This window comes from Perca flavescens, chromosome 5 (genome assembly GCF_004354835.1).
Source record: "Perca flavescens isolate YP-PL-M2 chromosome 5, PFLA_1.0, whole genome shotgun sequence".
Classification (NCBI taxonomy): domain Eukaryota; kingdom Metazoa; phylum Chordata; class Actinopteri; order Perciformes; family Percidae; genus Perca; species Perca flavescens.
Window position 1 is genome coordinate 4,256,350 of NC_041335.1, and position 25,568 is coordinate 4,281,917.

Below are 25,568 nucleotides of genomic sequence, written 5' to 3' on the forward strand. Positions count from 1 at the left end.
TCTCATTCAAATATGATTTTACATAACGATTACATACTGGCACACATATTAGTGCCATCCAGGGGCGTCTGACTGGGGGGAAAAAGGGGACTCAGTACCCAGGCCCCTCATGTGAGGAGGGCCCAAAAAGATGCTAGAATTAATAGGCTCGTCCGAGATGAGCCAGATCTGCGCAGAATCGATCACCGGCGATCGCCGCCCAATGCATGCCGGTTAGATTTGTGTCCGACTTGATCCCGACTTGCTCTGACGTCATGCACACGTGGGCAACGATAATCTCACGAGACCAAGGCGGCCGCAGTTCTGAGACGCAGGTAGCGCAGTTGCTTTTCACCAACTGCAAGAGCCAGGCGGACGCAGGTGGACCCACTGCATGCTGGGAAACGCCGGCCTCTCAGCTGATCGGTTCAGAATTGACTCAACTTGATAGCGGACTTTTGTCCGCCTGCTCTCGTCTACTTTACAGGCGAGGCGCAGTTCATCTCGAACGAGCCTAATAGCTGTGGATGCAGGGAGGGGCCCATAGAAAAGGCCCAGAATTTTGAGCTCACCCCTGGTGTCATCTGCTTTTGGAGAAAAGTCTGGGATACAGTTTTAAAAAAAAAACTGTTTATGTACTGTTTTTTGTGTAATAAAATAATTGTTGCCTACCATCATAAACTGTAAAAAAATAAAAAATAAATAAAAGAAAGGTATACAACCATGATTGTTACGCTTAAATGCCATCAAAAGGGACATTATTTTGAAAACCGGAAGTTGTTTTTATGTTTCATTCCTGCGGACTTGACACCGTTTGGGTTTATCGAGTGAAAAGTGTTGCCTTGCAAAATCTAGCTACACGCTAGATCTGTCAAATAACAAATCAGTGTCTCGGAGACACAGGACCTTCGCCGTAGTCGTTAGGCTACGATCTGCTAAGATGACAGAGCTAAGGCACCGTGGAGCCAAAGACACCGACCCAACGTTACAGCAGCAGCCGTCAGAGGACAAGGTAACGTTAGCCAGGCTAGCTAGCTAGTTGATAGTCCTAATGTATTATCCTGTGGCTCGTGTGTAGCTAGAGGAAGAGTAATGTCAATATCGATTAAAATCCGGCATTTTGACGTTGGTTTTCGTCTGTGCCCCGTCGCTTACGTAGCAACATTACAATTGTTACTTAAAAGCTATTAAAAGCCACTGAAATGGGTAACGTTATACAAGTCATCCGCCAAACTACTCAAAATGTAGCTAGCTAGACTTGATTGGTTGATGCTAACGTCTTCCTGTGTGTGCGTTAGTCGTGAAAACAACAGACAACCCAAATGCCCAAGTTAAAATGTAAAAAACTCTGCTTTCTTTATCATGTAGCTAGCTATGCCAACGTATTGTGTACGTTATTGTATAGCTAGAAAAAACCTCGTTATATTTGAACCGCTGTTTTTATTTTATGTAAACAATTTGACTGATGCGTGGGGGAGACGTTTTGGCGCTAGCCACATACCGTACATGGTCTGAGATGTACAGAAGCCTTTAAAAAAAAAGCTCAAGCGAAAAGTGGTGAACGCTGTCCAGTTGTTCTAAAATAATGTTTTTCTAACAACGTTAGCTAAAGGCAGCTGTTTACTGTAATGTTAACGTTAGCTCGCTTACTGCACGACTGCTAAACGGCCAGGGCTCGTAGACATCATCCCTGCCAGTGTATATAACATAGCTTAGCTGGCCTGACCGCTACAACGATAATAACAACTGCTTCAGACATTCTGCTGTCTAGCAATGCATTATAATTACTCGTGTTGTATTCACACTGAAAGGGAAAAGAAAGGCTTAATCGGTGTGTCGAAGTTCTTTTAGTGAATAATCGGAGTCAACAAAGGGGCGTGGTGTGATGGATGTGGGGATCTATCAAGGACAAGAGGACATCATTACAGATAATTGAAGAACAGCTAAAAGCAGATGGGGAAAGTAGCCGAGGCATTAGCTACATCCATACTTGAAACCACATAGGGCATATCCGGGGAATTACTCAGCCCACAAAGTGTTATGACTTTTTTTCTTTCTGTTATTTATTCTTGTATGTCTTTTGGCTGTGAGCAGTACTTACTAACTGACTTTGTGGTACTAATCTGAAGTGTTGTCAGGTTATTTATTCCTAATCGTAAAGAGGTGTTGACTGTCAAACAGATTTTTGTCTGTCTCTCTGTTATCATTTAAACAAAAGGCACAGACACTGAAAACATCATTTATATTCTCAATATGGTCAAGTTTATTCAATTTGTAGTAGGCTATTAGCCTGGTTGACACCAGGCCCATATCAGTTGTAACTGAGAGGGGGTCTGGGCAAGCTTCATTCACGGCCCATTTCCAAAGGGGCGTCAAAAACGGACGCCGCTCAAATGCCCCTGGGCGCAATTGGATAGTCCTTCAACCAATCGGAGCAATGATCGGGGTGACGTAGCAGCGACAGCGGCATCAACAGGCTGCTGTGCTTCGGTGGCCGCCTTGTTGAATATAAACTAAAAGCTGCTCGCCGTCGCTGCGCTATCGTCATCGTATAAAGCTCAACGGTTGTGATTGATGCCTCGATTTGGAAAAAATGTTAATGGGCTTGAATGGGCTCTTGGCCAGACTGACTTGCAGAGCAGATCTCAAATTTGCTGGAAGTTTGTCAGGGTTTTCCCAGGCTAGTAGGCTATCTATCTACCAATATAGAAACAAATCCATCTAGTAATTTTAGTCAGTAGTAGTTTGTAAAATAAAGCTCAAAATGCAGGCATCCGCACCCTACATGCAATCAAAAGCAGTTTTTACATGTAAAATTAATACCATGGTTTAAGCTAAATCTGGCCAGCTAAATCCTGCGTGGAGACAACATCCTGGCTAAAAAGAACACCAGGTTACCTTGACACTGACCCACCCCTCCACCTAGTATAAAGGTTAGAGCAGAACTAGGATTAATTAGGGCTGGGTATCGTTAAATGTTTTCGGTAGCGATACCAATACCGTAACTTTGACCGGTTCCTAAACAATACTTTTTTTGCAACCAATCATATAAAACCAAAAAAATATTACGTTATGGCACAAATCTTTTTATTCATTTTTCAGTTCCTACCACGTGAGCACCCGTCTCTCTGTGCTTGACGTATAGTTTTTCCTGCCTGCCTCTATGACGTGTAAACTTAGACAGCAAATCAGCAGCATTATTAGATCTTGGTAGAAGCATACCAAGATGCTGCGTGCTTATTGGCTCACATACGCTGAGATAAGATTTACTCCTTAGGTATTGAAATTTGGTATTGAATGACGAGTAGGGCTGGGCAATATCAATATCAATATCCTGATATGAGACTAGATTTTGGATAACGTAATATCGTGATATGACATAGGTGGTGTCTTCCTAAAACCTTCCTGGTTTTAAAGGCTGCATTACAGTAAAGTGATGTCATTTTCTGAACTTACCAGACTGTTCTAGCTGTTTATTATTTCCCTTTTCCCCACTTAGACATTATGTCCACATTACTGATGATTATTAAAATAAAATCTAAGTGTGAAGATAATTTGTTAAAGCACCAATTGTCAACCCTACAATATACAGATATCGAGATATTTGGTCAAGAATATCGTGATATCTGATTTTTCTCCCTATCGCCCAGCACTAATGACAAGGCATTTTTTTCGATACTCGATACTTTCGGCAAATTCGGTCGGTGCCTATAAAGTAAACCGTACCTAGTGTACCTATATCAGTACCCAGCCCTAGGATTAATTTAGTGTGGGGTAAACTGGGCGACATGCAAGTGCAGATGTGGAAACCATGCAAATTGTGTGCCACAAGTGTCCGATGATGAAATTCCGGCAAATAGTAAATTGTCATGCATTTTAAGACGACCACAAGCAATATCGCTCGACAATCATCCACAAGACAACGATTATTACTGCAGGACATGCAGCTGATTGTGGTGAATCACCTTCCAGCAACAACCTGATCAAGTAAAAGGTGGGGCGGGGAAGTGAAAGTTCAATCTACTCTGGCCCTGTTATGACCTTTTTATCTGGATAAGCTTAAGAACAACAACAACTCTAGAGAAAATTACATTGTTTATGAAATGGGTAGGACATTAGTTTAGGTAAGGTACTTTTATGGTGCTTTGCACTAATAGGAGGAAAGTGAAATTCAGTTTACATATTTACCTGAATGAGTCACACTGTGATCAAACTATGTAAACATATAAGATGCCCCAAAATTCAGCTGCAACACCATTTCTGGTTATGTGCGTGGTGCATTATCTGGTGGTGTGTGTTTCTAATTATAGACCTTGTGTGCTCTTTCGGGCAACGTCAGAAAGTCTCAAAAGTCTGTAGCTATTTCAAACATTTTCAAGAAGTTTGCTCTTCAATATTTGAGCCTAATAAACTACACAATACAATCTGAAAAACCTCAATCTCCAACTTCCTCTTTTCCTTTTTGCTTTATTTCTGAAGGACCCCCCCCACACACACACACACACACTCCTCTGGCTTTAGATGGCTGAAAACCTCTAAAATCCCACTAAAGAGGGCCTTTTTCTATTGAATTGGAGATAAAAAAAAAACGACAACAACAATCTGGAGACACTCAGTGTTGACGCTGACTACCAGAAAGCCTGGTGAAGGGGAGGAGTCTTTTTGTGAAATGAGCGGCTATTTTTAACTCAAGCATCCTGAGTGACGGAAATTGTCTCCATAGAAACCAGCAGGCGGAGAATGGGTCTGTAGGTGTGTGTCTTCTTGTGCCTGCTTCTGCATTCACTTGGCGCGTTGAACTATTGACAGTGCATTTTGGAAGAGTGCTTCATATGATTTGAGCAAAGTAAAGGACATTTTACAAATATTGGAAAATGTACAGTTTTATTTAATTTTTTTTTTTTTTGCTAAGTTGTTGCCGAGAGAAGGGGCAGTCCGTCTTTAGCTAAGGGGCGCTGTAACAAACTGACTGTTGCAGCTGTTAAAATGGGATAAAAAGATATATAAAGATACAATCTCTCTAAAGAGCCAACGGAATCAGTACGGCAGGGAATTATTCCCAAGACAAAACATTTCTTGTTTTATTGAGGTCCTTCTCACATTATGACATATTTCCGTTGTAACCTTTCATTATTAATACCATGGGTGATTTTAGACCCTTTTTAGGGGGGCTCAAGACCCTCTAAATTTCATCTCATCCCCCCTAAACATTTTTTATTTATTTTTTTAAATAAATTTTAGTGCTTCAAGTGAGATTTTGTGAATTTGTCTGTTAGTGACAGAGGACAAACAATTACCTTTAACAGAAACGTGGTGTTGGCCAATCGGAGGTGGTTGTGCCAGACTCCCGCCTTTGGCTGAGTCTCTATCTAAGCTTAACTTTTCACACAGTCACAAAACAGCAAGCCGACCATCTGCAGTGTGAATGTGAGGTGAGAACTCTGAGCCTAATTTGGTCAGCAGCAGAGAGTCTGTTGGGGTTTTAAAACGTGAAAGGACATACTGACCTGAAGAAACCTCCTTGTTTTCATCAAACGAGCTGTAACTGCCACCATCTGATGACATCCATCCTTTGATTGTTGTTACCATGGAGATCAGTGTGTTTTAAACAGGGCTCAGTGAACAGATGGTTCTGGGAAATCAACAATATGGATGGAGATGATTTGGTGCAGCATTTAGTCGCCCACACATAGCCTACTTCTGCACCGGCAGTCCTGCTGCTGGTTTCTTAACGCTGCGTGTCCACCCTGATATGATGGAGCCTGCCGCCGTTTGTTCGGTCACATATACATTCACAGAACACAGAATATTGTGACTTAAGTGGTACACCAGCAGGGCCTTCAAGGCATCACACCACATCTTTGGTTCACCCACACAGGTGTTTTCAATAACTTTTGCAAATTAGACCTTTTTCCCCATGGACTTGTGTGACATCGGATTGACCATTTGCTCAACCTAACAGCGAGTGGGCTATCCAATCACAGCAAACTGACCAGGCACGGCAGGTCTGCCAAGCCTTGAATTGAGCAGTGTGCATTAGGGCTGCTCGATTATGGGGAAAAAAAATCATAATCACGATTTATTTTGGTCAATATTGAAATCACAATAATTTAACACCATTACTTGCAAAGCTGATTATTACAGACTGAAATATAGAAGGAAATATTGATTAAAGCACCTTGATAAAATGCCTATAGTGTAAGATTACTGCTCACATAGTATAATGATAAACTGATAAATTAACTGTATCCAGGTCAGGAAGTCGGATGACCGTTTGTTCAGACAGAAAATTGAGGAAAAATTTAATTTGAGGAAATTTCTCAGTTACGGCGGAGAAGTGAAGGGGGGGAAATGGTGCAGGATGTGTTGTGTGTGTTGTCCTATAAAGGGCAAAAAATACCAAGAGCCATCTAACCTAGATACCATATCATGTGATTTAGTTTGAGGCCATCCCCATGGCAGTCACCATGTAATGAGTATTTGACAGTTTACACTCTGACTGAAATAAAGAGCTGTGCACAGGCCCTGTGCTGCAGGAAAAATGTAAAATACAGTCAGATGTCATATTCTTGGATAGTTTCTAACAGGAAAAAAGAAGAAAAAAACAAACATTTGGGCCATAGTCAGGGTTTCCCCCAGAAAAGTTGTTTAGCCCGGTGGCAAGTGTCTTTTTTTCCGATGCAAGCCCGTCTGAGGCCAGTCACAGACTGATGGCAGCATTAATGTAGAGCCTAATAGCTTCTGTGACAACATAATCATGGATGGAATTGCAAATTTTCGAATTTTAAAAAAGCTAAACCCAGATTCCATAGGGCCACACATTCAGTCAGTGCTAAAAACTGGAGATTTGAAAATATGACTACGTCATCAAGTTTGTAACCGAGCTGCCCCACTGTAACTGTAGTATTAAAAACTTCTTGACATACATTAAAAAATGATTCTCAGTGGCTTAGTCCTGGTGGGGGGTAGTGTGTCTATATATCTCCGATGTCCCACTTCCGGGATTGCACCGTTGGCGACGGAAATTCCTCCCAATTTCACTCATTTAGGCCGGATATCCGTTACCTTCCGCTTCCTTTGTGTTGGATTTGTGAGGACTATGGTTAACTGCTCCTCAGATCTCTGCAGGGTAAATCCAGACAGCTAGCTAGACTATCTGTCCAATCTGAGTTTTCTGTTGCACGACTATAACCGCTTTTGAATATAAATATATTATTTTTTTTTTTTTTTGTATCGCTACAATACCATATCTTTGCTAACTGTCAGTGTCTTATTTCTCCTCTGTTTTTTTCTGTCAGGGTTCAGACAGTGAGCTGAAGGTGGAAAAGGATGGGGCGTCAGATGGCGAGTCCAAGGTGGACTCAGGCGTCCCAGAGGTGCCGGTCCCGGCTGATGACACCCCCGAGGTTCTAAACAAGGCTCTGTCTGGACTCTCTTCAAGGTACCATCACTGTTGAAGAACAAAACCACATTGCTGATTTTTGTCTGTAGTAATAAAAGGTCTTTACAGTAGAGATCTTAAAGGAGAATTCCGGCCAATTTTTACGTTAATCTTGATCGCTATAGCTACGCGAGTACTTTTGATAGAAAAAACCCCGACCCAAATCAGTGCAGGTAACACAGAGGTGAATTTAAACAATGTCTTAGTTGAAAATGCATCTTGTTGACACGTAAGGGCCCTGTTCATGTGGCACAGACATATTAATTGCATTTTGTGTCTGTTAAGAGGCACAAAGGCACTCTAAAACTTGCCCCGAGCACTGCTGTTTTAGCTCAGGGGACGCTTGTAGTACGTAGCTGCAGCTTCTCCTTGTTACCTGCACTGATTCGGGTCGGGGTTTTTTCTATCGATCGCCACAATATCAATATCAAAGTATTTGGTCAAAAATATTGTGATATTTGATTTTTCTCCGTATCGCCCAGCCCTAGCGTTCTAGGAAATTTCAAACTATAAAATGACAAAAGTGTGATTTCCTCATATGACATAGCCCTGTTACTTTCACAACATTGGCAGTTCATATTTGTCAAACACTGAAGATGACTCTCCGCTTCCTACTCGGCTGGAAACAGTCATAAATGAATATAATAAAGTAGCCGGATGAATCGCCATCAGGGAACTTTATCAGGATGCATAGTATCCTGGAACCATGAAATAACTGGCCTTTAAAATCTGCCTGCCTCTATGGGAATTTAACATAGGGGTGTACTTACTTATGCCCCCTGTATTTTAAGGAAGAACATTTATTTATTTACGATACATTATTCATTCACAAAGAAAATTGGTGTCCTTAAAGGTTGGATTTTTCCAATTATTTTTAATTAAGGCATTAAGATCAATTCCCCATAAAGTTTTTTCTCTTTGTGGGATTTTGTCTCTTTGTGGGTTTCTGTGTCTCTTTTTAGTCATGTTGTGTCTCTTTTTGGTCATTTTTCTTTTTTCTTTGGGGTTGTTTTGGGTCTTTGTGGTCATTTGGAGTCTGCTTGTAGTCTTTTCTTGTCCCTTTTTTGTGGTAGTTTTGCGTCTCTTTCACATCGGACAGTTATTATCACCATATCTGTGTCTAAAACGTTGGAAAAGCCAGAGCAGATGATAATCACTCAAAAAGCTTGAAGACAAAACTTGCTAAAAAGTCCACTGGGGACCGACTACAATCATTAGATCTGAAAAAAAGCCTTTAGTTCTATTCAACTGCTTATGTGCTGCCCAAAACGGCTCGGGTGCTGCGCCTTAACCTTTTATAATAGTGGATTTAAAAAAAAAAAAATAGCCAAAAGGGTATTTTTTTATGAATCTGTTTTGCTTGGTTTTAAAAGAATTTTGAACTTGTGTGTGTCCGTCCTTCAGATGGAAGAACTGGTGGGTCCGAGGCATCCTCACACTAGCCATGATCTCCTTCTTCTTCCTCATCATCTACCTGGGCCCCATGGTGCTTATGATGATTGTGAGTACAAACCACGCTGATGGTGCTGTGCAAAAGCTTGGACACTGCGCTGCTTCAGTAGAGTGGAACACAGTGTAACGATTAACAAAATTCCTAGTTTAAAACGTAAAGGATCTAATAAGCCGTGGTCTCTCATATGTTTCCATAAGTCATATTTATGGTGCAGGCACAGCTCATTTTCTCAATGACTTACAGTGTACTAGGGTCCGTTCAGTCATTTCTCTGTGCAGCACGTTCAGTTGAAAACGTAATCTCATATGGATTAATGGGATCCAGGCTCCTGTCATCTGGGAATTCCCTGGAAATAGGCCTGTCAGCCATTTTGTGTCACTAGGACACCAGGACATGGGACATATTTATATACACACACACACACACACACACACACACACACACACACACACACACACGCGCGCAACACACACTGAATCTGTACAATATTTCTCTGTGCAGGTCCTCTGTGTTCAGATCAAGTGCTTCCAGGAAATCATCACCATTGGCTACAGTGTGTACCACTCCTACCACCTGCCCTGGTTCAGGACGTTGAGCTGGTGAGGACACACACACACACACACACACACACACACACACACACACACACACACACACACACACACACACACACACACACACACACACACACACACACACACACACTATCACACATTTTATAATAATTACAATAATTTAGGTGTTGTGCAAATATCCTTGCATGCTCTTTTCTTATTGTTTTGTCTCATGTTTTATTTTGTTGCAGACTTCCCGAGGTTTGTTTTCTGACCTGATTACATTTTGAGTAGGTTGTAGATTATTAAGCCAATAAAGCAAAAATGGCAAAAATAATTGTGAATCATCGGTGCTGTTTTGATTTTAGCAATAGTGGTGTACAGTTTTAGTGTGATAGATAGCAGATCCTGACATTCACTATGCCATAAGCCTGAACAGTCTAAACTTTAAACTGTATTCCATGTACAGTTAGCGATTTGGACTAAAAACATTTGGCCTTCGAACTCCTGCCATGCAGGGAAGTGAGTCAGTGAAGTTTCTTCACATGGCCTCGCTGTTTTTTTCTGCTGGCATAGTGAATGCTGAGTCTGATGAGCTGCTGTTCTAAAGATGTGAGACTTGTACATTTGCTCCACCCCCACAGGTACTTCCTGCTGTGTGTGAACTACTTCTTCTATGGTGAGACTGTGACAGATTCCTTCTTCGCACTGGTGCAAAGGGAGGAGCCGCTCCGCATCCTCAGCAAATACCACCGAATTATCTCCTTCGCCCTCTATCTCACAGGTACAAACACTGAGACCCCAACTGGGAATAAAGTAGCGCTGGGACGATATGCTTCTGTCCCGATTAGATTCTTTCGCGATACATGGGTGCCGATTGCATTTTTTTTTCATGCATTGCGAATCTAGAAGCGTTGCGATCTTCTTTTCCTTCTTTTCCAAAAACAAAAGAAGTATTAACATTACCTTTTATGATATAAAATGTTTAATATGTTACTTAGCTTGGCATTTCTTTCACATGAACGTTCAAAAGCAGCACAAAAGTCTGTGTCTTTCTACGAGTCATTGTGGCCAAGCGTGTCAGATGTCCGTCCCCCAAAATGGCGGCGACGCAGCTCACAAACCGAAGGCGGTGTCTACGTATTTATATCTGTGGTCTATTCATTCTGTTTAAACCCAGCTTTTCTGCACAGTAAAGTTTAGGCTACACTAATATTATTAGTATTGTTCTGGAATTATTAGGGGTGTGCAAAAAAATCGATTCACATTCGAATCGCGATTCAAGCTCTACCGATTCAAAATTGATTCATAGTATTTTCTTTTTTAAATTGTAGGTCTACTGCAATCACATGGGAAAAGTAACTACATTTACATACTGTGAATCATTTTTTTTTAATCGTGAATCATTTTTGAATCGAAAATCAATTTTGAATCTAATGTTGAGCCTGAAAAGATAACCTATGTTATGATTTGATACTATAAATAAAATTGAATTGAATTGAAAATCGATATTGAATCGTGACATTTTTTTGAATCGTGCAGCCCGAGCATTTATGTTAACGCAACTGACGAGTTCTATTCATTATAGGAAGTTGCTTTAACAAAAAAAGACTTTAATCTGATGATTCACTTTTGTAATATGGTTCTAGGATTTTTTATTTATTTATTAGGTTGATGGCGTCACATACTTCCAAAGATGGTTATTTCAGGCCCCATGCAAACTGGAGAAGTACCACTTCCTGTTCTGCAGGTCGTCGGTTAGTAATTCAGTTCTAATGTAGCTGCTGGCTGACACCAAACAGGATGTGGCGGGGGTGCCAGAAAATGCTCAAATCTGCAGTGTTTTTGTCATGACATATATTTTAAGATGCTGTAGACTTTGCATCTAACCTGGAAAAGAATGAAAATGTCAATGTAAAACTTTTGAAGCAGCCAACTTCCCCCGGGTCTACAGTATGTCTGGTTTGACTTCCCAGTAAAATCACTTGTGTGAAATGAAATGACTCACACATTCTCTGCTGTGCAGTGGTTGAATGTAACCAAGTAGGTTTACTCCAGTACTGTACTGACAGCACAAATTTGTAGGGCTGCAACTAACGATTATTTTAATAATCGATTAATCTGTCGATTATTTTTTCGATTAATCGATGAAGCGGATAAAAAAAAAAGCATTAATTTACATCAACTCAATACATGCATACTTATTGTTTTAGTTAATAGTTGTGTAAAGGTAAGTAACCCAAATAGCAGATACAGACAGACACACACACACACACAAACACTTATTCATTAAATTATTACCATCATTGTAGTAAGTGCAAGTTAAGTTCATTTATACACCACACACTATTATATTTGTCAACAATAACCGATATGGGAAAAAGCACATAATATATACATAACAGATTGAAAAATGAATGGGCCAAAAAAGGCGAGTGAATAAAACCGTGTCTTTAGTCTTGCAAACTATACCACCCCTGCTTTATTAGTTATTACCGAGCTAACGCTAGCTTGTCATGCTAGTCAGCTGGATAACGAGTAAACAGCAGCACCAGAAGAGCTACTGGAGGGACGGTACGTTCCTCACTCAGACCGGAACAGAAGTAGGATAGTGTAGTGACTTTACCCTGCTGTTGAACTCCCTTCCTCCTCATCAAGGACTCCAACATGTTTACGTTTTAGGTGCTGACTCATCACCGTGGTGTGCCCGTGCCATGCCGTGTCGCTTTTGCTTATCTTGCAATTAACACGTTTTTCATTTATTTAGTGTGAAATGCTGCCACACCTTGGATGACTTGGGTCGTACTGATTTCTCTGCCTCCGCCGAGTGTTTCAGAACAACGTTACGGGTCTCTCCGGTCTCTCTCCGTATTTCCTATACCCCCGCTCTGCTCTTTTTTTCTTTTCTTTCGCTCCGAGCTGCTCCGCTCCGCACTCAACTCAATTTTTTTTTATCTCCGCGACTAGGTGGCCTAATAGTTGCGCGACACAACGAATCGATAATTAAATTCGTTGCCAACTAATCGAATTTTATTGATTTTATCGATTTGTTGTTGCAGCCCTACAAATTTGACATACTTGTACTTGACTTTAGTCTTTTCTTTTCATGCCACTTTCTACTTCTACTCCGCTACATTTCAGAGAGAAATATTGTACTGATATTTACATACTTTTACTTAAGTGACATTTTCAATGCAGGACTTCAACTTGCAACAGAGTATTTTTTACTGTGTGGTATTAGTACTTTTACTGAAGAGTAAAGGATGTGAATACTTCTTCCACCACTGCTGCTGTGCATCATTCTCTCCTCACCTTTAGCCTTTAGCCTACACGGTACAAAAAGCTCCAGCGATCCATTTTAAATCATCTTTGCGTCTGTACAAGGTTAAAGCCTTTTTATATTTCTATATGTGGAGTGAAAGATTGAGGGCATCAATAAAGCAGTGTCCCAAGTAGAGCCCGACCGATATATCGGCGGGCCGATATTATCGACCCATATTATCGGCCGATATTAGGCATTTCCCGAACTATCGGTATTGGCATTTATAATGGCCGATCATTTTTTAAAATATTCATTCATCAGAATAATTTATGACAAATAAATGATTCTGATAAATGACTAATTTAAAAAACACCCTTCAACAATGTTTTGAGTGTTGCCGTTACATAGTTTGTCCACCAGAGGGTGCTATACAACGTCCCTGTTATCAACACTCTTTGATTTATTTTTTATTTTTTAATTGTGTTTTTTTCAAAGGACTTTAAGTGTCATATCTTACGTTTGTATTTTTGTACATTTTATTTATCAGAACTTTTAATATATTTTGACGTTCCTCTGTTCTGTTGTGACAATAAAACAAACATTTTTAAACTGCATTATCATATTATTTTAGTGAGGACTCATAAATAACTTCAAATAACTAAAAAATCTGTTTTGTTACGTGTTTCTGGATTTATTTTTTTAAATATATATCGGAATAGCGGATTTTTAAATCACCAAATATTTGTATCGGCCTCAAAAATCCTTTATCGGTCGGGCTCTAGTCTAGAGCCCTGCAGGGGCCAAAACCTCCAGCCCTAACCCGGCCCTGGCCCGCGGTGTTCAAGCCCTACCCGACCCCAGCCCGACAACGCCTGCAATTTTTTCAGCCCGAACCCGGCCCGAGCCTAGACCAACATCAATGACTTTAAGCTCTCTCTGACGCGTGCTCTCTGATGCGCGCTGTCTCTGCTATTCTGCTATACACGCAAACACACACACGTCACACGCTACTAAGATCGGCACAATGAGGAGAGAAGCTAAAATAAGCCTGAGTCCGACCCGAGCCCAATCTGTAAAAAAAAGAAACAAAACGGGCCGAGCCCGGCCCGATGGGCTTGCAGGGCTCTACTCTAGTCCCAAGCATGACCCAGTTCAAAAAAAGCAATACAAAAGTATGGTTTTCACAAGGTACAGAGAGGAGGAATCGTGACCAGGTGTTCTAACAGATTATTTCTTTATTAACAATATTTATTTTCTATGTCTGTGTGTAAGTATATACTTATGTAGGGAATTGTAAAGAATGTGTTAAAGATATATGATATAGATATGAAGCCGTTCATGATGATTATTATATAGTAGTGGAAAAGGGGTAGGATTTAATAAGCTTCTGCTTCTTTCTTATTCCTTTTCGTACATGTTAAATGAATATTCTGTGTTTAATATTGTTTGTTTTTTTTGTCCTTTGTTTTACATGTTTAAAATAAAGTCTCCATTCATTCTTTCATCCTCACCTACTCACTGCACATTAACTCTGGGCTTTGTCTGAAATAGGTCAAGCTAAATGTAGTTGAGTTTGACCATAGATGGCCAGGATTCTGACCTCATTAATCTCCCTCTTCTTCACAGCCCTGATCATATCCCTGTTAAGTATTTCACACAGCACATTGTCATGTTGTTGCAGGTTTCTGCATGTTTGTGCTGAGTTTGGTGAAGAAGCACTACCGTCTTCAGTTCTACATGGTAAGTGGCATCATGCTCCCCCCCCACCATGGCCTCCATCCTCAAGGCTACTGGCTTATTGATGAGGCCAGCTAAAGTACGGGCCCTCCAGTGTATGGAGAAGTGGGCCGGGGATTTGAAAATATCTGGCACACACTCATTCCAACTGTGTTGCGTTGGTTGTGTTGAAAAGAAAATCAATGGTACGGTAAAATAGTCGCTTGGTAACTCAACAGGCATCCAAGTGACTAAAGCCTACCCCACACCTAAACAGGTAATTTTTTATAAACATAGCTGTTTCTAGGCGTTTTAGCCTTTGGTCCACACGTCAACTGCGTTTTAGGTCCCAGGTCAGTGAAAAGTGAAAAATCTTTTTTTTAAAGAACGGTGCTATGGTGGACGTGACCAAAATAATGCTAGTTCTGACCTTGCTAAACAGACTTTTATTTATTTTTTTAACATGTTTTGGTAACACTTTACTTGAAGGTATTGACATAAGAGTGACATGACACTGTCATGACACATGAACTCTAACCCCCACCCTAACTTGTCATGACAAAAACCTAATGACACTTACTAAAAGAAGTGTTATGTCATAAATGTTTATGACTTGTTTATAATGTTTATGACACATTCATGACCGTGTCATGTCACTCTTATGTAGCTACCTTCGAGTAAAGTGTAACCAATGTTTTCACATAAATGTAGGCTACAGTTAACGTTTTCACTATATTGAGGAACGGAGATGTCTGAATGTGCTGTGGAACGATCAATGAGCCATTGCAGCCAGATGGCTTTTCTGCTTCTTTTTTTTTTTTCCAGGCTTCTGATTGGCTAACAGGGCTTTAGGTTCACGTTCTAGCCAGAGAGAAAAAAAGTGTTTTTGTTCACATACTGAAAGACAACCTTTGCTCTTGTGTCAGTAGAATGTACTAAACTATTAATCCTGTTGAGTGTTTGCACAGCACAGGCAGTTTTACAGCTACACATACAGTACGCCCGCAATATGTTGCTGTCTGTAATGGAGCACAGCTAGTTCTTAATGTCAAAGAGGAGACACTTCCTCCACCCACATCTTTCAGTCACATTGTGGATTTCATAGAACTAATATCTGGTCACGTTTTAGCTAAAACCCATCACTGATCACAGTAATCTCTGCGTGGTGTATCATCAAATATCATCAAAAAAATAATAATTTGTTCTTAATATACACTACTGGTCAAAAGTTTTAGAACACCCCAATTTTTCCAGGTTTTTATTAAACTTCATGCAGTTCAATGTCTTATTGTACTCTGAAATTAAAGAATAGCACAAATAAATTATTCAAGTTAAAAAAGAAATCATGGAATCAATTTATAAAACAAAATGTATTCTAAATTTTTGACTCATCAAAGTAGCCCCCTTTGACAGATATAACGGCTGAACACACTCGTGGCATTCTTTCTACAATAGAAATCAAATATTCTTCAGAAAGTTCTTCCCAACTCTGTTGCAGAAGTTCCCATAAATGTGTGGCACTTGTAGGTTGCTTTGCTTTCACTTTTCTGTCCAGTTCATCCCAAACCGGCTCAATGGGGTGACAGTGCTGGCCACTCCATGTTTTTAAGCTTACCATCTTGTTCTTTTTTGCCAAGGTAGTTCTGGCATAACTTGGACTTATGTTTTGGGTCATTATCTTGCTGTTAGGATGAACCCCTGACCAACTAGGCACATACCAGAGGGTACTGCATGGTGCTGCAAAATGCTGTGGTAGCCATTTTGGTTCAGGGTGCCTTTCACTCTGTACAAATCACTGACCCTGGATCCAGCAAAACAACCCCAGACCATCACGCTTCCTCCTCCATGTTTGACAGTTGATGTCACACACTGAGGAACAATCCTTTCGCCTACTCGACGGCATACAAAAATCCTGCGTGATGAACCGAAGATTTCAAATTTTGATTCATCAGTCCATAACCCCTTCTTCCAGTCTTCAATTGTCCATTGGCAGTGTTTCATGGCCCAGGCAAGCCTCTTTTTCTTATTCTGGAAAGACCACCATTCTTAAAGGAACACGCCAACTTATTGGGAATTTAGCTTATTCACCGTAACCCCCAGAGTAAGACAAGTCGATACATACCCTTCTCATCTCCGTGCATGCTGTAACGCTGTCTGACTGTTCCAGCATTAGCTTAGCCCAGCACAGATCCTGCAGGTGAATGGTTCCAACAAGCCTACTGCTCCGAATTGTGACAAAAGTGACAAAATAACACCAACATGTTCCTATTTACATGTTGTGATTTGTATAATCACAGCGTGTACAAAAAACAACGTAACATGAGACACAGCCATCTTCTTACAGTAAACAAACCGGGAACTATATTCTCAGACAGGCTTGCTGCGAGCATATCACTCCGCCCAAGTACTATATTCTTCCACCTATAAATAACGCCAATACGGAGCAGTAGTATTGCTGGAACCATTCACCTGCATCTCCTGTGCTGGCCTGATGCCGCTGGAGCCGTCAGACAGCATTACAGCATGCATGGAGATGAGAAGGGTATGTATCGACTTGTCTAACTCTGGGGGTTACGGTGAATAAGCTAAATTCCCAATAAGTCGGCGTGTTCCTTAAGCGTTATGATGGTCTGTCTCTCTTCCATTGTTAATTGCCTTTTTCCCGCCATTTTTATGGGAACACACTACTTTCTGCAGTACAATACTATTCAAATAATGCTCACGAGGGTACAGTACCACAGTGTGTTCCAACAATACTTTTATACAAACAGAGGGGGTTGTAAGTAATCCAGACAAGTTGGAACACCTGTGGGAATTGGTAGCACCAACTTTCAAAGCTTGATCAACCTCCATTGCTGCAGAACAGCTTTACGTTGTTAACCCATTTCTTGTTCCCTGAAAAAGGCCTTTTTGTAAAATTCTGAAATGTACATTATTTTTCAGTTTTGGGTAACCTTACTTTTTTTTTTTTTAACCTCAGGCAGTTCACCACTTACCTTTGTACCATTTCAAGCTATTCATTGGACTTGAACTGTTAAAATTTCTACTTGTAAAACTTTTGACCAGTAGTGTATGTCTGGTGTGTCAAGAAATATTTAGAATTAAGACTCACAATCATTAATAGTAAGGGTTTAATTTCAGGCAAATTTCAACTTATCCTTGTGTAAACATACTTGTCTAACAGTGATGGGAGTAATGCATTACAAAAGTAACACAAATACTGTAGTGTACTGTAACACAGTAATATAATGCATTACTAATAAAATGTTGGTAATATTATAGACGTTACAATCTCCGTAACGCAAGTTACAACGCATTTTAACCCGACATTTAGTGGCGTTTTGTTTTTTTAACAATTCACCAACATTCCAAACATTTCGGCACAGAAAAGTCGGCGAGTGGTATTTCCTGTTGCTGTATTCGATGGTTGAAACGACTGCGGAGACGGATACATTTGGACATGGACATTATTTTCTGGAGTTTTTTTATGCTGTGTTGAAGGGAGCTGTCCCGTCACTGTTCCCTTGGTCTGAGCCAGAACCAGAGACAGTAGGCTAGGGACATGTGTGTCCTGTCAGTGCCGACAGCAATGTGCCTGAGCAACTGACTGATAACGTGTCGGGATTTAATGTTTAGTCTTGCTACACGTAATATCATTACATTTTATCAGCGGTGCAAAGTAACTATACCGTAGGCTACTTTGATTCAATTGTTAGGTGCTTTTAATTGAGTATTTTCATTTTCTCCTACTTATTAGGCTACTTCTAGTCCACCACAATTCAGAGTCAAGTAGGCCTATTGTACGATTTACTTAACTATTTATTTCATAGCATTAGTTACTTTTCAGATTCAGATTAATACAATAATATATAATAATACAAAATAATATAAATAAATTATGATGTATATAGTGGATAAAGATGAGACTTTGTTGATCCCGTGGTGAAATTCACAAGCTACCTGCCAAGTCATACTTCCGATTTTATTTTGGTGAAAGTAACGCAAAAGTAGCATTACAATTCAGAGACAGTAATATTGCAATATAACTAATTATTCTCAAATGACAGTAACTAGTAATCAATAATGTATTACATTTTGGAAGTAACTTGCCTAACACTGTTGGCTAATGTTGTTTTGTGTCCACAGTTTGGTTGGACCCATGTCACTCTGCTGATTGTGGTCACTCAGTCTCACCTTATTATTCACAACCTGTTTGAGGGGATGATCTGGTAAGTAAACTTTATTTCCTTTACATATACTGTATAATATGTATATTCTAGCAGTAAAATGGCTTCTTCTCTCTGGTGTCTACTCCAGAATAGAAAATGACTTTGAAATCCAATTATGTTAATTTAGTATGTTGATTTGTAGGAGAATTAGCTTGTTAAAATGAATCACTGTTTCTAATGACCTTCCCACACATGTAGGGCTGGTTATCGTTCACCAAATATTCGATGCCGGTACCGATACCAAAACCATGACTTTGATACCGGTTGCTAAACCATACTTTTTTTTTTTTTTCGATACCAACTTTATAAAACAAAAAGAAATGACAACATTACTGCACAAATCTTTTTATTTATTTTTCAAATCTTACTGCGTGAGCCCCATCTCTGTGCGCAACGTAGAGTTTTTCCTGCGTTCCTGTACGACATGTAACGTGAATCAGCCAATCAGCAATATTAGATCTTGGTAGAAGCATGCTGCGTGCTTATTGGCTCACTGACGCTGATGAGATTTACTCCTCGGGTATTGAAATTGGGTATTGAACGACGAGGCATTTTTCAATACTTGATACCTTTTTAGAGGCAATTCAATCGGTGCCTAAAAAGTAAATTCGGTACCCAGCCCTATACGTGTTTTATAAAACATATTTTCACCTAGTTTTCACCTAGTCTCTTGTAAACTCTTCTCGTCTGAACAGGTTCATTGTGCCAATTTCCTGCGTGATCTGTAACGACATTATGGCCTACATGTTTGGTTTCTTCTTCGGCCGCACCCCTCTCATCAAGGTTGGTTTATATCACTGTTGTTCTTAGCTTTTAGAAACCATTAATTCAGGGTCTTAAAAAGTCTAAGATTTTGACATAAAAATTTGAGCCCTTAAAAAGTCTTAAAAGTATTCTGTTCCAGGTCTTAAATAATTTTAAACTGGTCTTAATTTTTCTACGCCCAGGTAACATTCACTGTATTACGACTACAAATGAGACCAACATGTAACTAATTGCCTGACACACCAACCCGATAATCTGGCGAGGTCAGTGACTCAAGTCTGTTTGGTGTGTTCCGTGCTGTCGTCCGTCGGAGGGGCCGTCGCTGGGTTGGAGGGCGGGCAGTCGGACTCAATGACCAATCTGAATGGACTTCCAGCCCTTGACTAGCGAATCAGTGCACTTATGTTAGCATGACGAACGGCTTTCAAAATTGGACCTTTGTCGATCTGAAATGAAGACAGATTCAGCAACTGCATGATAGTGTTTTCAGAAACGCTATCTTCGTAAAATATGAGATCGTATTCTGAATGAGCTGCCATTATGCTCGGTTGGGAGCACCCAGACCCATGTGACGCGTTTGTCCAATCAGCTGCCTATTTTCATTTTTTGGGCGACAATACAGATTAGCGCCGCCTGCCGTTATGGAGGAGTCTTACGTCTCGCGCACGCGCAGAACGTACGCTCAAGTCGGCGTCGCTTCGGTGTGTTCCGAGGCACTTTTTGGACCAACTCGGTGAGACTGATCAGTCCAACTGCCTTTCTTCCTAAGGGGTCGGCCGTCAGGTTGGTGTGTCAGGGCCTTTATTATAGTCCTATAATGCCAATGAGGAAATCAGGCACTCTGACATCTGACTTTGTTTTTGATGTCATGATATAGGTCTTAAATTTCAATTCAAAATGGTCTTAAAAAGTCTTAAATTTGACTTGGTGAAACCTGTAGAAACCTTGTAATGCAAGCACCTGATGTGCACACTGTTTTTCACTAATCAACCTCTAGTACTACCCGATATTTGAAGTTGATTGTGTACTTGTGTGTTGTTGTACTGCCAGGGCAGGTCAAACATAATCCATGTTTAAGAGCTCTGGGTATTGACTTATGTGATGATCACATAAGACATTGCGTGCGACATGGTGATATATTAACCTGGTATCCACACCTTGACTGTGTCCTCTGCAGCTGTCACCTAAGAAGACATGGGAGGGATTCATCGGTGGACTCTTCTCCACCATTGTGTTTGGCATCATGGTAGGATGGGATTTTTGGCTCATGCCTTTTTATAGCGAATTCCACATTTTGTCTGTTTTGAGCCCCACTATAGCCTTGACCTTTTTAACAAGTTTGAGGTATATTTTCTTTTCGTTAAGACGGACCCATTTGGTTGAAAAGTTGAATCTACTACACTAGGCTGTTTACAAAGAGATTGTTCAAAGCTACACTTAATAAACATTAGGCTTTGATTCTTGACTCTAATATAAAAGTTAGCTACACCTGTAGCCAATACATTTGTCTTGCCTGCAGACATACACACTGGCCACAGTTGCACACACATTAAAATGAGAGTAAAGAAAAAGCAACAGGCTGAGATAGATATATAAGTCTGTGTTACCGTTAACAGCTAATCTCAGTTAGTTATTAAGATGTGTTCATTTCCCTCAAGATCTCAGAAAGATGTAGAAGGGCACTCAGAGCGCAGACCTCCGCCAAGATATGCCCTATCTCACATGGTTAATGCAGTGTGAATTTTTCCCAGTCGGGAACTCCTTTATTCACATGAATGCAGCACAAATGCCCTATCACTGAGGACAAAAGACGCACCGGCGAGTCCAAATGATGTTTGACAACACTCAAAAAGTGATATTACAAAGTTTCATTTTAGACATTTATTTACTATTTTATTCATATATTAAGCTACTTTTGTGAACCCAAGACTATTGTAAACTCATGTTAAGACCCAAAACAAGTGTAGGTATGTTTTCACAAGAGATTTGAGAAATAGTTCAGCTTTAGGGCCAAATTCTCTCTTTATACATTGCTCTGGAACAATTTTGGGCCTCACTATACAGAAAGCTGAGTTTCTTCTGAAGATGTTGATATGAAACACATCAGATCAGGGGATATGTAAACGCCCTTAAAAGGAGAATTCAAGAAGATATCCAAGAATTACCCTTGGACCTCGGAGGGTTAACGAAATTGAATAATAATTTGTGTATCTGCCCCTGTGATTCGTATCTGCTCCAAAATGAAATGGGTTCTTCCTTGTCCCGTGTTACACCCTTCCACCAATTTATATGAAAACCTGGCCAGTAGTTGTTTCTGTAATCCTGCTGACAGACAAACCAACAAACAAACAGTCAAACCGAGCCGAAAAACAAAACCTCTCGGCGGAGGTAATAATTTAGATAGAGACAATTTATTGTGGCTGTTTTATTGAATCCGAATTGACGGTATTGTCCTTGTAAGTACATACAACCAATTAAAAGTGCTACTCTATGGTGCAAACTAGAGATTCACCGATAGACCGGCCGGTGACCAGAATTGGACGGTTTTCACGTGCTCGGCGATGACCGGCGACCGGCAGGTCAGTCTGACATGCCGATTTCATGCCGGTCAACGCGACCATTAACTGACAACATAAGTTATACGAGTTACAGTTTTCAAGGACGCACACACGGACGCGACAGCACAGTCTCTTTTTTTTTTTTTTCCCCTTTCTCTCAACTTTTCCGCCGTGTGTCGCGCGTACCTCGCACATGTAGGGAACCTCGTGAATTAATTTGAAACAGCTGTGTGTATGTGCAGAAGATAACAAGTTTGCAACATGCAACACCTGCAAGGAAAAAGTAGGGCGTGGAGGGATGACACCAAAAATCACAATCACATTTTTTTTAGTTTGATATTGGATGTGAAAAGAAGGAAATGGTTCTAACATTGCACTTTAGATGTGTGTGAGTTTCCCACACCAGGAGTAATTTATATAGTTCTATTTTATAGTGATCTATTATCTGTTCAAAAAATGTTCTATGTTCTGTGCAAAATGTTCTATTAAAGAAAAGATAGAAAATAAATATTTGTGTGTGCTGTAAAGTGGTTAGAAAAAATGTAATCGGAATCGGCTAAAATCGGTGCCGGCCTAACTCAAAGAAAGTCGAAAATCGGAATCTGCCTTGATCAGATGTAATCGGTGCATCTCTAGTGCAAACATAAAAACACACACGTTAAACTAAGAACATAGAGCAGAGAATGTGAAGATGGTAAAACGGCCAAAACCCCCCAACCCCCACCCCTAACTCCTTCTTGTTGGTTATTGGCTTTTTTCTACAGTGTGTTCAGGGGACAGGCAGCTAGCGGATAGTGAGGAGATGTTTGCTGTATGTGACAAAAAATGTTGTAGCCTAAAAAAAACACGTGACATCACTTCGAGCACCTTGAAATAAAAGCTAGCAGGCCATTGGTGTAGAGTAACCGAAACCTCTTGTCCTCCCAGCTCTCCTACGTGATGGCCGGCTGCCCCTACTTTGTGTGCCCGGTGGAATTCAACACCAACTCCAATAGTTTCCAGGTGGAATGTGAGCCGTCGGAGCTTTTCCAGCTCCAGGACTACGCGCTGCCCAGCGTCCTGGAGTCTGTCACTGGATGGGTGAGACTCGCCTGCACTCCTCCTTCTCTCTCTCTCTCTCTCTCTCTCTCTCTCTCTCTCTCTCTCTCTCTCTCTCTCTCTCTCTCTCTCTTTTTCTCTCTCTCTCTCTCTCTCTCTCCAATTCAATGAGGCTTTATTAGCATGACCATTTTGGCATACAGTATTGCTAAAGCACATAAACAGGGAAAATGTTACACATTTACATACAGTTGTACAGTAGGATGCAGACAATAAAGCATTAGGTTAACATTTGTTTAAAAGCAACAATCGTGTCTAAAATTAAATTGCTAAGTTATTAAAATAACTTTTGGTATGATTTTATAAATCATGTTTTTATGTGGCACAGTGAATCCTTAGGATGAACTGTATCTGTGGATGGCTACCCTTTTGACTACCTTACCTACTGGATAGGCCAGTAAGCCTATCATCTATGTGTTTTTTTTTTTTCGCAACTAGGCTGATTTTTCTAATAATTAGTTGGATTCCTGTTAAGACATTTTCATATTTGAAAAGAATTTCAAAAGTTTCAAAGAAACTAGTTAGACAGTGTGCAGGAGTTTCTTTGCAACTTGACTTTTCCCCCTGCGACACACCTGTCTCACATTATAGATGTAATTATTAGTTAAGTATTTTTTCTGTAATGAAAAACTTTCAAAAGATTAACAATAATGTGCAGGAACTCTGAGGACCCCCTATGAAAGATACCTGCTTTAGTTTAGTGTGCTTTAGGCTCTTTGCATTACGGCTCCACAAGTCACACACAAACTAATGTGAATATTAAAGAATGAAATATAAGCTATATTGCAAAAGCTAGTATGTTGTATAAGTTATTGATAGCATAATGTATTTGTGCAGCATCCTTTTCAACAATTCGTAGGTGGACACTGCCTAACTGATGTAATACAGCATCTCTGTAAAGATGTAGCTAGATATACTGTAATATGTAATGTTCCGCCCTTCGGCGTTTAGTTTGTTTCCTAGTCGGACCCGTTTTGCTCAGCAACGAATATGTAATGTATTTTTTTTTTTTTATTTATGTCCGGAACTAGCTGGTAGTTTCAGCTCACATTATGGACATTTCCAAAATCCATTAAGAAATGCACAACTAAAGAAGGGAAGGGGTGGGAAATGGGTAAAACAATGTGGAGTGACCCATTTTTCTAGGCCGTTCCATGTTTAAACGCTGGTTGATGGTGGATAATTGCTGGTGTCTGTTTTTGCTCTAACACACTTCTCGTCTCCACAGACCACAGTGCGTCTCTATCCGTTCCAGATCCACAGCATCGCTCTCTCCTCCTTCGCCTCCATCATGGGACCTTTTGGCGGCTTCTTTGCCAGCGGCTTCAAAAGAGCCTTTAAGATCAAGGTAGGGATGACGGACACCTGTCAGTCTGCTCACAGGGCTTATTTTCTTGTTCATGTTTGCATAATCTATCTGCTCATTAGGTTTTAAAAAAATTAAAAAATAAATTTAAAATCGTGTGTGCGTAAAAAAAAATCCCTAGTAATGATATATTTTTTTTTTAAATAATTTTTTTATACCAGTGATTCACCTCAATATTTTCTGTTCATATGGTATGGTTGACAGCAACTTCATAATATCCATTTTCTGTCCGAAAGCAGAAAATCAATGTTATTTATGAAATAAATGTCAGACTGACTATGACTCACATGTGATGATGATGATTTTTTTTTAGAAAACAATTCACTTTTAGAAATGTCTCATAGCATATACATCCCAGCTCTACTGCTCATGTCTGTCAGGTCACCTGTAGAAAGTCTTAGATTTCAGTAAGCTGCGTGTTGTGCTTAATTACATGTAAAACAAACTGTGAACGTCTGTCGACTTTGCTCTAATTATTTATGATGTTCTGAGGAGCAGTCCGAGCACACGTACTGTCCTTTGTCCTTTCAGGATTTTGCCAACACCATCCCGGGCCATGGTGGCATCATGGACCGATTCGACTGCCAGTACCTCATGGCCACATTTGTTAACGTCTACATTGCTAGCTTCATCAGGTAAATGCCTCCTTATAAAATGATGACACTTGAATAGGTTAATGTGTTGAATATGTCAGTTAACAGTTTAAAGTTATCCTAGAAATCTAGACGCACCGTAGCGGCAGCTAGTATCCACCGATTTACAAGCGTCTCCCTTCGCCGTTTAAGTCGATGGGAACAAGTCTTTTTGGGCCCCATGTCATCGACAAGTTTGGCCGTTATGTCAAATTTGGCTTCAAAGCCCCGGCGCACTTCCTGGGGGCTTGGTCCCAGGTATTTCAGGGTAGCTAAGCTAGCCTCAGGGATTCCATCAAAGGTCCGTTCTGTTGAGTTGACTTTAGAACTTTAGACCTCTGACGACGTACGACGATGTACTCCCTCCTCTCAGGGGCCCCAACCCCGGCAAGGTGATCCAGCAGCTCCTGGCCCTCCGCGTCGATCAGCAGCTCCACATCTTCAACTCGCTGAAGGCTCACCTGACAGAGAAGGGCCTGCTGCCGGCGCTCCAGGAGGCCGCCGCCTAGAGCCCC

The 25,568-nt window shown here is 40.5% G+C and overlaps 1 protein-coding gene across 1 annotated transcript; it reads left to right on the top strand.

Annotated features, from left to right (window-relative positions):
* The first annotated feature begins 767 nt into the window (after positions 1-767).
* On the top strand, positions 768-25,568 carry cds2 (CDP-diacylglycerol synthase (phosphatidate cytidylyltransferase) 2). The gene is made up of 13 exons (XM_028578496.1): positions 768-991; positions 7,278-7,420; positions 8,825-8,921; positions 9,375-9,472; positions 10,072-10,211; positions 14,371-14,429; positions 18,552-18,634; positions 19,330-19,417; positions 20,577-20,645; positions 22,885-23,037; positions 24,284-24,403; positions 24,953-25,056; positions 25,427-25,568. The coding sequence occupies exons 1-13, from the start codon at positions 920-922 to the stop codon at positions 25,560-25,562; spliced, it is 1,362 nt and encodes a 453-aa protein (XP_028434297.1). The 5' UTR covers positions 768-919; the 3' UTR covers positions 25,563-25,568.